General features: G+C 43.5%; 1 protein-coding gene across 1 annotated transcript; it reads left to right on the plus strand.

Moving 5' to 3' along the window:
• Nucleotides 1-420: 420 nt before the first annotated feature.
• calcoco1a (calcium binding and coiled-coil domain 1a) lies at nt 421-13,843 on the plus strand. The gene is made up of 15 exons (XM_030119393.1): nt 421-604; nt 1,918-2,082; nt 2,171-2,273; nt 5,481-5,683; nt 5,796-6,008; nt 6,225-6,373; nt 6,473-6,542; nt 6,638-6,793; nt 6,930-7,184; nt 7,454-7,579; nt 7,875-7,970; nt 8,715-8,802; nt 8,975-9,222; nt 9,488-9,579; nt 11,716-13,843. Exons 2-15 carry the CDS (start codon nt 1,951-1,953, stop codon nt 11,741-11,743), a joined length of 1,959 nt encoding a protein of 652 aa, XP_029975253.1. The 5' UTR covers nt 421-604; nt 1,918-1,950; the 3' UTR covers nt 11,744-13,843.
• Nucleotides 13,844-14,563: the final 720 nt, after the last annotated feature.

Genomic DNA, 14,563 nt, shown 5'->3' on the forward strand with positions numbered 1-14,563 from the left:
CTACCAGAATATATGATTACTTTCTTTAGCAAATCCTCAGGCTGCCTGATTCTTGATTTTATATAAATAACTTTTTTTTTTTTTGTTAGTGAAAATCCAATCTTTAATTGTCAAAGAAGTTAATCGAAACATAATAAAGGGTCATTCTTCTGGAAATGAGTCGCGCTAAAGAAAAAACTGCACGTGTCCACACATGTCCACTGCTGCCTCGGCTGTTTGTATCTTTTCTTATCTCAAACTAGAGATAGATATTGGAGAAGCGGTCAAACAGCGTCTCTGTGCGCGTTGACATGCGTCCAAACCAAAGGAAGCATCACGTTACGTGGAGCGCTGCGCGCTTTGCTTCCGGGGAAATGTAGTTTCAGCTCCACATCCCCGCCTGGCCGCGGACGCGCGCGGGACTCCGTCTCCCACAATCCCCCGGCTGGGAGTCAGACTGTCGTGGTTGTGTTTTGCTTTGGGGTTTTTTGTTATTGTTTCTGGTTATTAAAGAGACTGAGTCCGGAGGGGGACAGCGTGCCCGTGTGCGTCCAGACGCACGGCGAAGCCCCAAAAAACTCCGCGCACAAAGCAGCGGCTTTACGCACAAAGTCAGGTTGAGAAGGTAAGAGACACCTCAGAGTCGAGTCGGGATAATGTGCGCAGATGCTTTTTGTCGTTAACAAAGCCTGCTTTGTGCCGTCCGGTCCGTCTCTCGCACCTCGGTGACTAATTAGACAAGAACGATCAAACCGGACGGCCCGATCGCACTTTTCACCCCCGTCCAACTCACCCCGACCCGTTTGCGTTCTGCTCACTTTTCTCCGACATGTGCTACTGTTGGGCCTCAAGCCTCGTGCTGTGTAATATGAATCCCCTGAAGGAAAAGCTGCTGCTGACTTTTCCACTATCAGCCAACAATACGCACGGTTTAAGTCAGATTTTAAAGCATTCTTATGATGCGACAAGTCAGACCTGAGTCAGTGATGAGCCACTAAAACAGAAAACTTCATGACAGTGGAGGATTACAAGTTTGGGAAAGTCACAGCTGATCCACTGTAATAACACGTATGCACTACAAAGCTTTGTACTTGTTGTCCTATGGACACCTTGAAAGAAAACCACAACACTCTTTGCACGGTCTTTGTCTCATTAAATCAATAAATGCATCTTAATACTTGTGGAAATTGAAGTCATTTTCACCTCGCTGGCCGGATGTTGAGGGTCTTATGCTGCAGTAACATGAGTTTGTTTCTTTATTTGGTTGCTCAGGGAGATAATTTGCATGTTGTGCTGCAACTAGATACACCTGTTACTCCCATTGTCAATACAAGAACATTAAAGCATATTATAGTTCATTTTGTCATTTGAATTAAAGTTTGAATGTTTCATGTAATCTACTACAAGACATAACAATAGCAATTTCTTTAAACAGTTCAAGTTTTTGAGTGTAGAAAGAATACATTTTTAATGATATTCCAACTTCTTCAGACGCACAATTCTTTCCTGACTTTCCTGAAATTCACTGCAAGTGCGTTCCGGTGGAATTTGATCTGGCACACGCATGCCACGGAGGCCCCGGACACCTTGTGCTGCATGCTTACACGTGACGACGCACAAAAGCAAATGATTTTCACCGTGACCGAAATAGCCCCGGTGACAAACTTGCAACATGTCATGTTGCTCAAAGGCCGTGCTGTCACTGGGGTTTAGTTGTGGTGTCCTTTCCTCCAGTGTGCACTCAGTAAGGATATCCTCTTACAGCTGGTGAGAACAGGCCAGCGGTCTGTGAATATTTATACTCCTGGAGCCTGCCAACCGGCTCTTGTTTGCTCATTCTGTGTCACGATGAGCCGATCGAACCAGTTTCGACCTTCGGTATAAACCGTATAATCTAAAAACAATTATCAATTCAGGTTTGTTTTGTTCTTGCTGCAGGTGCAGGATTGCCAGCCTTTGTTTTGTGTTGCCATGGATAAGGCTTGGCGAGTGGAGTTCAGGAACGTCGGCTGCAGTTATTTCCCTCAGAGCAGAGTCGACTGCCACTACACACTGAGTTCACAGCACATCTGGACCAGCAATGACTGGATCGGACTCTTCAAGGTACTGACACCCTGACGTCTGTCACCAATGAAGCTAATGAAGAACTGGCTGGGTTAACTTCATAATAACACTGTGTTTTCTTCCTCAGGTGGGATGGACGTCGGTGAAGGAGTACCACACTTTTGTTTGGGCTTTGGCCCCAGATGACTATCAAGACGGCACAGAAGTCAACTGCTGTGTTCATTTCTATGGTACCCACATAATCATGCATTTTACACAAAGTCAATGCTCATTACGAAAAAAAAAAAAAAAAAGAAATATTTCTACAGATGGAAAATATCCTGTGCAGAAGATAAATGTCCTGCTTAGCCAGGTCTCTAACAAAGATAGTCTCTGTCAAGGTTTGAAATAATTCCTGTAGTAAGCAGGACGTTGAGTAATGCGAATGACAAAGACAATGGCTCAAAGGCTGCTCTGCTGACTGCGACTGGCCACTGGAGAATACAGTGTTCACTTTGTCCTGTGTGTCAGGAGGTGCTGATAAGCCTGATTCAGTGTGAGGGGCACGTGTGCGGCAGGTGTGGCATTGACCCCTGGGAGAGTGATTTATCCTTAACTTAAGCACACTGTCAGTGTCATTCTTCATGGGCAGAGGAGCAAAGGAAGGAAAGTCTAAAGAAACTACTGATGGTTCCTTATCGCCAGTGATGCAGTGATTTAAAAAGGCGCTTGCCTGCACTGTGACCTTAGCCGGGGCTGTAAGTTGAATTGCAGCTCATAAACTTTGCAGTATGTCATTCTTCCTTTCTGTTTTCCATCTTCGGCCCCTTTACTGTACATATGTTGTGAAACAGGAATTCCAAGTAAATCACTCTGAACACGAAGCTATGGCCTGTGTGAGATAAGGATAATATTAGGTTAGCTGGCTTTATGGGCTGGATAAAGCCACAGACCGGCTGGCTGCTTTGTGGTCAGAGCAGAGGGAAACAGGATAACTTACAACAGAGTTAAAACCAACGGAAATATGCACCCAATACGCTTGTTTTCAAGCTTTATGGAAGGAAAAAAAAAACATGTAAAGGATAATAAACAACTTATTTATGATGAACTGTGATAATTTTGAGAAACTATTGTAGTAAAAAACGTGTCGGGTGAGTGTCGTTATTACCTGTCGTTGTGGTTTGTACCCTGAGGGCGCTCCGGAATTCGGTTGTTTAAAAAAAAAAACCCAAAACAAAACACGTGGTTGTTTTACTGACACGTGATCGATCCCGGAAGCAGCGTAATGACGTCACCACGAACGCTATTGCCAGATAGCAATTAATCACAACCGCGTGACCCACGCTGGAAAAAAAAAATCATCCCAAAAGTAATTTTTTTTTCTTTTTACGCATCGTCTTAAGTTTCGTTTTTGTCAAAGCAATTCCAATCAATACTTTCAAAAAGGAAATTAACCTCTCACAGAATAGTGACGCTTTAATAGCTCCTCAACTCAGTTAAAGATTATAAAATAAACACAGATATAAAATGAATATATGAAGCATAAATTTGCAAAAATATCCAATGCTCTGGTAACAGCAAAATCCATGACAAAATTGAGATATAAAAATAATATTATGTGCAAGTCTGTCATCATATTTCTAAATCAATAAACCACAAATAGATGCATTTTCTACCCTTGTATGAGGAGGGAGGGAGGCTATCTATTCTCCATCTGTAGGATGTATTCCCACTTTCGCATTTTAAGATACAATCAATCTCCCTCTCAAAATGATTAAAGCTACTTCACCAGCAGACCAGACAAAACACATCAAATGATTTTTTTCTGAAACCCAAATAAAGCAGAGCTGCCAACTGTTCCACACGAAGAGTAAACATCTCACACCAAATACATTTGTTGGCTGATGTTGTTCAAAGAACCACAGCCATTTTCTTTTTCTTTTTTTTTTACACAGAGCTGCAACACACTTCTTTTAATACACACATAAATACTAAATTAGTGTATCTTAATTACATACACTTAATAACACTCAACTTATTTATTTATGTTTTTTGTTTTGAATTCAGAATTAATTTTTCATTAGGAATTGTTGTCAAAGATGACAAGAAATAGGTCATCCTTGTCAGAGAAACATCACCCCCACCATGTCAGAAACATTATGGTTTCATCGGAATTTGCACATTCTTACGTTTACCTTTCTTTACAAAGGTTGATAATGCAAGTATAAGTCTCATTTTCAGACAAGCTTGATTAATACTCCTTATTTAAATAGATCCTTGGAAGGTTTTTTTCTAAGGCAGTGCTTTGTAAATTTGCCAACCATCGGTGCTCTAGATTGCACTATACCTACCAAAACTGGTCATGAGAAAATCTATTTCTCTTTAGTTTTAGCAAGTAATGTGCATTACTGCAGCCTCTGAATATGATAAGAATGGTGACACGTTTATTTTCGCTACAAGTTTGCGGTGCTTAACTTGAAATTACAGGTTTAAATGAAAAACAATACAAAGGCGGATCCACAGAGAGGACACTGATAAACAATGAGAAATAGGTCATTGATACTGATGCATCATAAATGTGTCCAGAAGTGTGACCTTGGTTAGTTTTTGATAATAGTATGAAATGTGGACCTGTAGTAAGTAATTGGACCTAAGTCAGCTCTAAGAGTGAAAAAATTTATGTACTTTTGTTTCACTCTTCTAAATGATTACGGTGCTGCCACTAGTGGCCAGAAGTTGTATTGCACAGGCTTCCATAAATCAATGTTATTGCTATATCAATAGACTTTTTTTCTGCAGCAGACATTGTGACTCTGGAAAACAAAAGTGGAATTAATGACGGCTCAGTTCCATTTAGGTGTCTCAATAAGCCATGACAGTGTAACGGCATGCACAAAAGCAGGACGTCCCCAAAGCCATCATTAATATATCGCACTACGGTTGCACTGTGACAAGTCAAAATATCTGCCATGAAAAAAATATTGGCCATAAAATGGATTTTTGATTTCATACTGTTTTCTAAATGCCACTTTATTTATCACACTAAAGCAGCAATATAATACAAAATAAACGTGTTATTGGCCCATAGTTTATGAATACCCGGACATTAAGATTTATGGCGACCTTAGAATTTACAATTTACAATTTAGATCTAGACAGAAGATAACAACCTGATTAAGTGCCATGAGGCTGGGTTTTAGTCCGATAGGAGTAAGTGCCAACAGACAGCACACAAAGGCAATACAAAGAGTGCTTTCTCTTTTTTTTAATCACCTGCCATAGAAGGTGATCAGTGCTTTGGAATTGAGGCGCACTTAAATTAGTTCACCTAAAGTGCACTAAAGTTTCACATAAGCACTCTGTGAAGTAAGCCTCAAATGGCAACAGGGGGACTTTGAAATTATTTTTGTGTACAAATAGTTCATCACGACTCTGTTTTTTTTTTCCTCCCGTTGCAGCGTCGTACCTGCCCAAGCCCAGCTCCCAAGACTACGAGTTTGTATACATTGATGCAAAAGGGGAAGTTTGCTCCCGCAGCTCCAAATTCAGCTTTTGTGCACCAAAGCCGCTCGAGGATCTCGTCACCCTTGAAGAAGAGACTCATGGAGAGGAGGAAGGCACAGACATGCTCCTGGTCGTACCCAGAGCCGAACTGCTGCAGGTGAGCGCAGGAAAGCACGTTTCCACTTTTCTGTTTAATCAAGTGCTATTTAAAGAAGGGAAGGCCGTCATGATTCTTCATGTGCTGCATGCTTCCTGTCGTTTTTCGTCAGAGGCGACTGTGGGAGTGTCTGCAAGAGCGTGCTGAGCTGCTGCAGGTGCAGGAAACGGCAAATAAACAATGGAAGAAAGATAAGGAGGAGTACAGCAGGGCCAAGGAGGTCTGGAACAGACAACGTAGAGAGCTGGAAAATGATATCGCCAGGCTGCATGAAGAGCAGAAACACCGTCTGGAGAAGCTTGCGGAGATGGAGAGGACACAGAAGGTGGTGTATTATTGTGCTCAGGCAAATGATGGGCAATATCAATTCGCTCAATACAATTTCCATACGTTTGTCTCTAATTGTGGATTTATTCTCTGATTATAAGGCTCTGCGTTAACAATACGCTCCAGAAATTCAGCAAATGATCTGAGCTATTATGCCAGAATTGCTTATCATTGAAGATCCCCATAAAAATTAAAATTACATCTGGTCTGTTAGGAAGAGCAGGCGAGGGGAGAATCACTAGCCCAGGAGAAAACTGCCTTAATGGATGCAAGGGAGGCGAGTGATGTGCGAATCAGAGAGCTCGAGGAGGACATCAAAACCCTGACACAGAGAGCGGTGGAAAGAGAGACGGAGCTGGAGAGGTTTGAATGTTTTTTTTTTTTCTCCCCTCTTCCATATTTTACTTTTATGTCGCGCTCATAAATAGTTTTGATAGTTCATAACTGAATCTGTGTGTGCAGGATGAAGGAGCGAGCCAAGAAGGCGGGAGCTCTGAGGAAAGAAGAGGAGAGTGAGAGAAAGAGCCTGCAGGTGATGACAAATGAGAACATGTGGAACGCAGACAGAAGCATGTGTGTCCGCAGCTCCGTGTAACGCTCCCTACCTGGTTTATTCATGTTTCCCAGACCAAGCTGGAGCAGACAGAGAGTGAACTCAGGAGTTTGTCGAAGGAGTTTCAGGGCCTGAGGAACTCTCTGGCCCAGCGAGACACCAGCGTCCTGCAGCTCCAGAACACCATCACCACCCTCACCCAGAAACTCACCACCGCCCACAGGAAAGAGGTCAGACTCTCTTCTCTCTGTTGTTGTTTCATCTGGAAACCCCAGCATGGCGATTGGGACCGAGGTCATGTAGCAAATCAACCAAACGTATGAAATATGTAACCAGCATCTGCCTCCTTCTTTTATTTACGGCCAGGCGGAGAGTGAGGCGTCACTGAAGGAGATGCGGAGCCTGCGGGAGCGTCTGCACATGAGCGAGCGCGCTGCCGAGGGTCTGAAGAGCGATCTGAGTGGCATGGTAGCCCAGAGGGATCACGGCCAGGCCGAGCTGCATCAGGCCCGGCTGCAGGCGGCACAGCTATCGCTCCAGCTCGCAGATTTCAGTCTGGCCCTGAGAGAAGGGAGAGCGCACTGGGCTCAGGAGAGGCTGGATCTGCAGAACACATCTGAGGTACTTAGTTAGGAAACTTAGATTTATACTGCAGTGAAGTTTTCAGTGTATTATGCCCTAAGTTCCTGGTCAAAAGTCCTCATTATGTTTCTAAATGTCAAGACAAAATATGATGACTTGGAGGTGAAATCCTCCTCTTTCAGGTGGTATACATTGTTTATTTTATGGCGCAGTGCAGCTCTGGAGTCAGTCAAGACTCCAGCGTGATCCTGTGACCCCGCAGCCCCGGGTGATCGTGTTGTGAGTAGTAATGTGTCTCACCCAAACAGAAAGACCAGGAGCGTTTGGAGAAGCTCAGCGCAGAGATGCAGAGGATGGAGGAACAGCTGCAGGAGGAGAGGATGGAGAGAGTGAAACTAGAGGTTGAAATTGGACGAGAGAAAGATTGCAACCGGGTGAGAAAGACGGTTTTAATTTATTATTGCTGTGAAATAAAATCAGGAAGATGAAATTAATTGTACTTACTTGGAAAAAAAGAGTCAGTCAAAGCGCCTGGAATTGCTACTTTATCACACTAGTATCAGTATTTGTAATACATTTCTTCTGAAACTCAAGAGGAACAAGAGGAGGAGGTTATCGGAAGTCTCTATGACAATGACCCCGCTCACTCACAAGCTGTTACACAGAAGATACACTGTTCATGAAACGGCCCTGATATATTCTATTTGTTTTATGATCCCCGGCCTGCAGGTTCAGCTGAGTGAAACCCGCAGGGAGCTCCAGGAGCTGAAAGCCAGTCTGAGAGTCGCCCAGAAAGAGAAGGAGCAGCTCCTCGCAGAGAAACAGGTCAGGGACAGCAATTTTATTGCTTTCCGGATCCGTCCTGATAGAAGTTTGTCCAAAAAGTGGGAACGTTTTATGTGAGTTTGTGCATTTGCTCAACTTTGTGCTCTTCTCATGATCACCAGCTAAGATCTCAGCTTTTAATTTAGTGTGGATGCAATGCTTACTACTGTCAGCTGCATCCCTGAAATTCTTTAGTGATCTTGTCATTAATAATACATTTATATCCCGAAGCTTACTGAAATAACAAGCATTGCAGCCTTGTGAATGCCCCAGGTGTTGGGAATCTTCTCTCTGTTGTTGTCTTCTTGTTATTGTGCAGTATAAATTGTTTATAGTGCAATATAAATCGGTGGATTTCAGGGCAGTCAGTGCTGTTGCTGTTAAAGTGCCTGCAGAGTTTTTGTTGGCCAACCACCGTCACATTTTCCCGCCGCAAACAGAGGAGAGGGTCGGTGTTTTTAAAATCAGTGTCCAGCCTGCTTTTAGCATCAGCCGCTTGTGAGCACGGCAGCCGTGATAAATCAAGCGAAGATTTACCATTGCATCCACGGTGTTTCTCCTTCTGTGTTCATAATATTTGTATGATAACAAATGATAATTTTCGATATTTACAGCGTGATCGGTTGCTGCGGCTTTGGCTGAGAGAAGTCAGATTTTATGGCGGCCATAAGGCTGATGGCTGCTGCAGCCGTGATCAGAGCTTCACTCTGCTCCGTGATATAGAGCCTGTTTTTCCCTCTACAGGAGTTGATGGACTACATCTGTCAGCTGGAGCAGAAGATGGGAACAGTGGCCAGTGCCAAGTGGAGCGCTGCCCCGATCGCATCCACAGGTGAATTGAGCCGCCCATCAATCTCGCCGTCATGCCCCGCAGATGCGAACAATAAAAGTGTTAACTCCCATTCAGGAGCGACACAAAGTGTGTCTTCGGAGCGGCCCGTTTGTGGGTGACGAGGCCGAAGAGAAGTGACCTCTGTGTTCTCGCCCATGTTTCTGTCTGCCAGGCTGCCCTGACGGCGAGCTGTCCGACTCCGAGGACGAGAACCCAGAGGCTCTGCAGATCCTCCACCCGCCCAGGCCCCTGGGACACTACAGCCTGTGCGAGCAGGGCCCGCCCGACTCCCTGCTGCTCTCCACCCCGCCCGCGTCCCCCAGGGAGGTGGACCGGAGGGCCGTGGTCATCAACCAGCCGGCCCCGCTCTCCTCGCCACACCAGGCCGGCGCCGACACCCTGGCGCACAGCTCGGACTCGGTGAGACGCGCTATCTGCGCCGCGCAGCTTCACAGTGGCATAATTATACGCGATACTGAAAATGAGCTATGTCTTCACGCTGATAGCCTCGCACACCACTTAAAACACGGCAAGTGGATCGTTTGATACAGACATTATCTCCGAGAAGCAATTAGGCCGCTAGTCTGCAAGTTATTGGACTGTAATAGCTGCTGGACAGATATGTGTTAAGTGTGTGTGTGTGTGTGTGTGTGTGTGTGTGTGTGTGTTGCTCTCTGTTGTTAAGGAGGAGGAATCTGATCCACTTCAGTGTGGAAGGAACAGCTCTGGAGACGATACAGTCCTTTTGTTACCTGAACACACAGACACCGTCCTCAGGTACAACCCACAGCCCACACACACATAAACGTGCATGTATCTATACATCTATTTATGAATTATAGCGACACACTGACTATAAAGAGGGAAAAAAGTGCTAATAGCATAACTACCATCTTCATTCAATGGCTTACATTAAAAATATATTCCCATTATTTGGTATATTTTACTTGTATCTACAATATACTTGCTGTGAATCACCCCAAAAAATGTTGAAAGTAAAAGACAATTTTCAGACACTTAGAATTTATTTCAGCACATCAACCATCTTTGCAACCATTCAGGGATTATATGACACTTTTTCCTCCACTCTGTTGGAGCTGCGACTGCTGATTGTCAGCCCTACTGGCCCGTGACAGAAAAGCAGCGTATTGCTGAAGCTACTTATCGTGTTATAGATGTCTGAGCTGAGAGATATAAAAAAGAAGGAAGGCTTTAGGAAGCTTCCAGTGGATAAATGCAGGTTTGGACCTGATCCAAGCAGACTATGGCTGAAGGCAGGGTCACCTGTTAATCACAGGGGCAAAATCAGAGGAGGATAATCTCTCACATTCACACATAAAGCATATTAGAGCCATTTAATAACCTCAGATGCATGTTTGTGGGAGGAAACTTGAACTTGAAGAACCTGCAAAGTTCACATAGAAAAACTTCAAAGTGTAGACTGGAAGTGGGGACATTGTATCTGCTAAAAGAAATTGTGTCCAACTACACTCCACTGCACAGCCAATCGCACTGAAACCGGCTGCAGCAAAGTTACATTTATGCATTGAACCATCCAGTATTTAACCAGGAAAATCCCATTGAGATTAAAAAAACCTCTTTTTCGATGGAAATCTGTCCATGTTCAACATTTAGCAGCAATAGTAAAGTTACAGAATCAATCACATGATGTGGAGATACTGTATTTAATAAAAAAAACAGATATAAACAACACTTGCATCCTGCTGCATTAATTGTCTTAAAGACCTTTTTGCATTCTTTATAATGTCACATATGAATTGAAATAGTACTAATAAACACATACCAGAGTACTTTTGCGTTGTTGCACTAGTGTTTTTACTTAAGTAAAAGAAACGAGTTCTTCTTCAATTGCTACTTTTTACGTGCTTATAATGTTGTAGCTTGAACAGAAGAAAGTATTTAATGTCGCAGATGATATAACAGTTTCATAAACTGCTTGGGTTACAGCCACTAAAAGGTAGAAATAACTACTTGCCAGCACTCAAAATATATTGAAGGATATTCCCCTCAATAAAGGGCGAAGGCTTCTTTTAAACAAGCCTGGATGAGACCGCGGCAAGCAAATTGTCCACAGGTGAAGATTTAATGTTGGAAAATGGAGATTTGCATTACTGACTGCAAGTGGAAATGAACATTTCTTTGAGGCCAAACAAGCCTGTAGACATCATTCTGTCACGCCGGCTGGTTTTAAACTCTCACATCGTGTCATATTTAATGAGCCCGTGACTTGATTTGTGTGTACAATCTTACGCCGCAGAGTAATTAGAGCACAGAGCCGCCATTTGGATTCAGTGGGAGACGAAGTATCATATTTCTCTCCGAAACACACAAAAGCAAAACTCATAAAGCATCTCCAATTTAAACAGCGCAACAGCTTGCATTAATATTTCTGAAAAGAACGGAAGAAAAAGCACCTGATTAAATGTGATCAGGGACTTTTCTCTGGCAGCCTCAACACTTTCACACGTGCACAGCGAATTGAAAGCTCGCTAATGCACACAGACATATGCACCCTATTATTTATGGCGACAGGGCGACAATGGCTGGAAGATGGAAGTTTTGAATGTGCGCTCGTAAAAGAAGTTGAGAGAGGGTGACGCGGGGGGGGGGGGAAGCGTTGGAGACGGAGTCGGGGCGTGGGAGGGGCGCGATGGGAGGACAAGGGGACAGACAAGTTGACAGCAAGCTGTAGCAATGATTTACCTGAGGGGTGTACCGCAGTCACAGGCCAATTTTCAGCATCATTAAGGCTCTCGCTCCCCCGCTCAGCCACTCCTTCAGTCTAACCTCCTCCTTCAGCCACAGTGTGTGTTTCTTTCGCTTTTTAACTTGCGCACACACACTCACTGCCTTGTGTCTCCCCCCCCCCCCCCCCCCCCCTCCTCCTCCCAGTGATCTGGCCGACACCTCGCTGTGGTGAGCTGCGGACGTCTGACCGCGACAAGCGATCAAAGAGAGGAGAAAGAGCACACCCATGGATTTGGTGTGTTCCCCGCATTATTTCCACTAACAAGCACACACACTCACACACACACACACACACAGCTCACTCACTACACAAACTGTTAATAAGCTTCTACATCGTATCTCCTGCAGACCTCTGTTTATTTCCCACTGTTCTGTCGATGCCCCTAATGTTGGTCCAGTGGTGGCGGGTCAACGCCACGTTAAATGACCCACATTAGGCGGGTGCACAGTTTAAGCTGGCAGACTTTTAGGGACCGACTCCGGCATTTGAGAGTTTGCGGGCTGTAGCGGAATGATTTCTGTTGAATCATTGCGATGTCGAGAGCTTTACGATGGATGTTATGTCGTTTTTATGGCATTTGTGATTAGGAGTCATGACAGGCACTGTAATTATGATGTTTTGTGCGGGCCCGGCTCCACTGGAAATCATGGCAAAACTCTCCCGCAGCTTTAAATTCTCCACAGCAGCTCTGAACACTTTTTCATGGCGACATAAAGTCATGATACAGCATCATGCTAAATTATACGGCGGTAATGTCGGTCTATGACATCATATTTCTCCTCCATTTGCTCAGAACTAAGATTTGATATGCACTTTGTTGTATGCATTAGCAGTTGATTGTTGTCATGCAGATGCAGTTAAGGTGATTTAGCGGCGCAGACGCTCCCTAAGATGGACAAGCTTTCGAATTAGAAGGCTTATTGAACAGATTGTGTTTAACGTCTATTAGGATAGACGCCACATGCAACTTTCTACTTCACTGACTTCATATCGTCATTATTCCAAAATTAATGCTCATAAGCTCCTCACTATAGATCAGCTGCGGTTTTTATTTCTTAATGAACCTTGGTTTTACGTTTGATAGTTATTGAAATTTACTAGCCATTTATTTGGATGTTTAGCGTCGGTCTTTATCACAGTTTATATTGTACAGAAATTTTAATTCAGACACATGCAGTTCTAAATTTGTGCCTAAAATAATCAAGTCAAAAGAAAATCATCTTTATAGATCCTAACGTCAGCATCATGATGTTAGGTTTTTTTTCCCCCTTTCCCTGTGGTAATATACTGCCTAATAAAAATTGCTGCCTACCTTTTAATCAATACTGTATGCATTTTTCATGATTTTCTATTTATAATTAACTTGAGTTATGCTGCAATTAAACTATATTCAGGTTTAAGTAGAAATAGGTGTTCAGTTTGTGCAATGTGTAACAAAATTTTCCATGCTTGGCTCAAAAAGATTTGCTTAGATACCTTTGATGCTTGATTTTATCTGCTGTATTTGCACCCTATTTTTAATAGAGAAGACTTTTTAGATGAAAAGTTGATATATGGATACTCAATAGTCTGTCGTGTTTTCTCATCACTATTATACTCATTACGGCGTGTGTTGTGTTTACTCATATTTTATCCACTTTTTATGTTTTTACTTTCTGCTTTCACATGTTGAGGTCTGTTGTTTGTGAGATATCGGTGCTCATGAAAGGGAAATGAAATGAAATACCAGCATATTGTGTTGAAAGTAGATGTAAAATATTTACATATATATATATATATATAAATATATATATGCAAAATGAGTTGATTTTAATGTTTAAGCCGCTTCTCCGGGAACAGGCTTATCAAAGAAGTGGTGAAAGGAGTCATGTCTGGTTTACCTTGTGTCACTGCGTCTGCTGATGTTACACTACATTTTAACGTTTTCCATATGCAGAAGTTCGGAAGGGTTGGAGGAATCTGGCGTTCTTTCCCAGATGATGGCACACTAAATGTATTCTCCATAGTCCGTGTTTGTAGCTGTAATCTGACTTTATGTCTTAAGGAAGTGTGTGTTTTTTTTGTCGTTCCACTGAGGGCTCCTGTACGAGTGCTCCTCGTCGGGACTCCATCTCACTCTGCAATAAAGCTCCGGTGGTTACGCTCTGTTTTGAAGTTCTGTGTGTGAAGGTTATCCCACATCTACATCTCCGGTTCTCTGTACTTTCTTACCCGTCATGTAACAGGGTTTGGGTGGGGTTCTGCATAATAAAACGGTTTATGTATCCATTATTGGGTCTAATGTGTCTTTTTCCGGCCAAAGATTATAGCAATATTTTGATCCTCACATGACATTTCACTGGTAATTAACTATGCCATTTCTTTTCACACGGCCTTATAGCCCGTATTCCCTTTTGGCTCATTGCCTGTTTTATACACATTTCCCATTCTGGATTTTCTCTCTACTCACCTTTGGCTTCCGTGCAGTCGCCCCTCGGGGCACACCTCGTCATCTTCCTCTTCCCTGTGCCTCCCCACTCCTCCGGCAATCTCCTGCTCTTTCTTTTAAGCTCCCCTCCTGCCCCTCTGCTACACTCCCTCCATCTTAAGTCTGGGGTGACGATAGCTAATTATAAAATCAATGATGCCGGGCTGCCTAGTTTACAGCCCCCTCTAAAACCTTAACTGGGAAATCACTGTGGGATTGATGACTCCCTCACTCTTTATCTCTTTTAATTAGAAATGTAAAAGATATGAAGACCCAGAGGCCAGAACACATCTCCTCACATCTCCTAGTTTTTATGACCCTGATGCCTGTCTCAGAGCTCGCTCCCCTTCCCCAAATCGCCCCCCTCCTTCAACTCTACCTGGCCTTGTTTATTTCCTCTGCCTCCCTCCTGGCACACCCTCCGTTCCCTCTCTTGTCACTGATACCTGGATCTGTCTCTTCATGGCTTTCTCCATTACCCTCTCTGTAAGATCCCCCATCTCCCTCTCTGCTCGAACAAGGAG

This window comes from Salarias fasciatus, chromosome 20 (genome assembly GCF_902148845.1).
Source record: "Salarias fasciatus chromosome 20, fSalaFa1.1, whole genome shotgun sequence".
Classification (NCBI taxonomy): domain Eukaryota; kingdom Metazoa; phylum Chordata; class Actinopteri; order Blenniiformes; family Blenniidae; genus Salarias; species Salarias fasciatus.

Coding starts and splice junctions, on each gene's coding strand:
- calcoco1a (XM_030119393.1), top strand. CDS start 1,951: ATGGATAAGGCTTGGCGAGTGGAGTTCAGGAACGTCGGCTGCAGTTAT. Junction 2,274..5,480: donor CTGCTGTGTTCATTTCTATG/GTACCCACATAA, acceptor CTCCCGTTGCAG/CGTCGTACCTGCCCAAGCCC. Junction 9,580..11,715: donor CACACAGACACCGTCCTCAG/GTACAACCCACA, acceptor TCCTCCTCCCAG/TGATCTGGCCGACACCTCGC.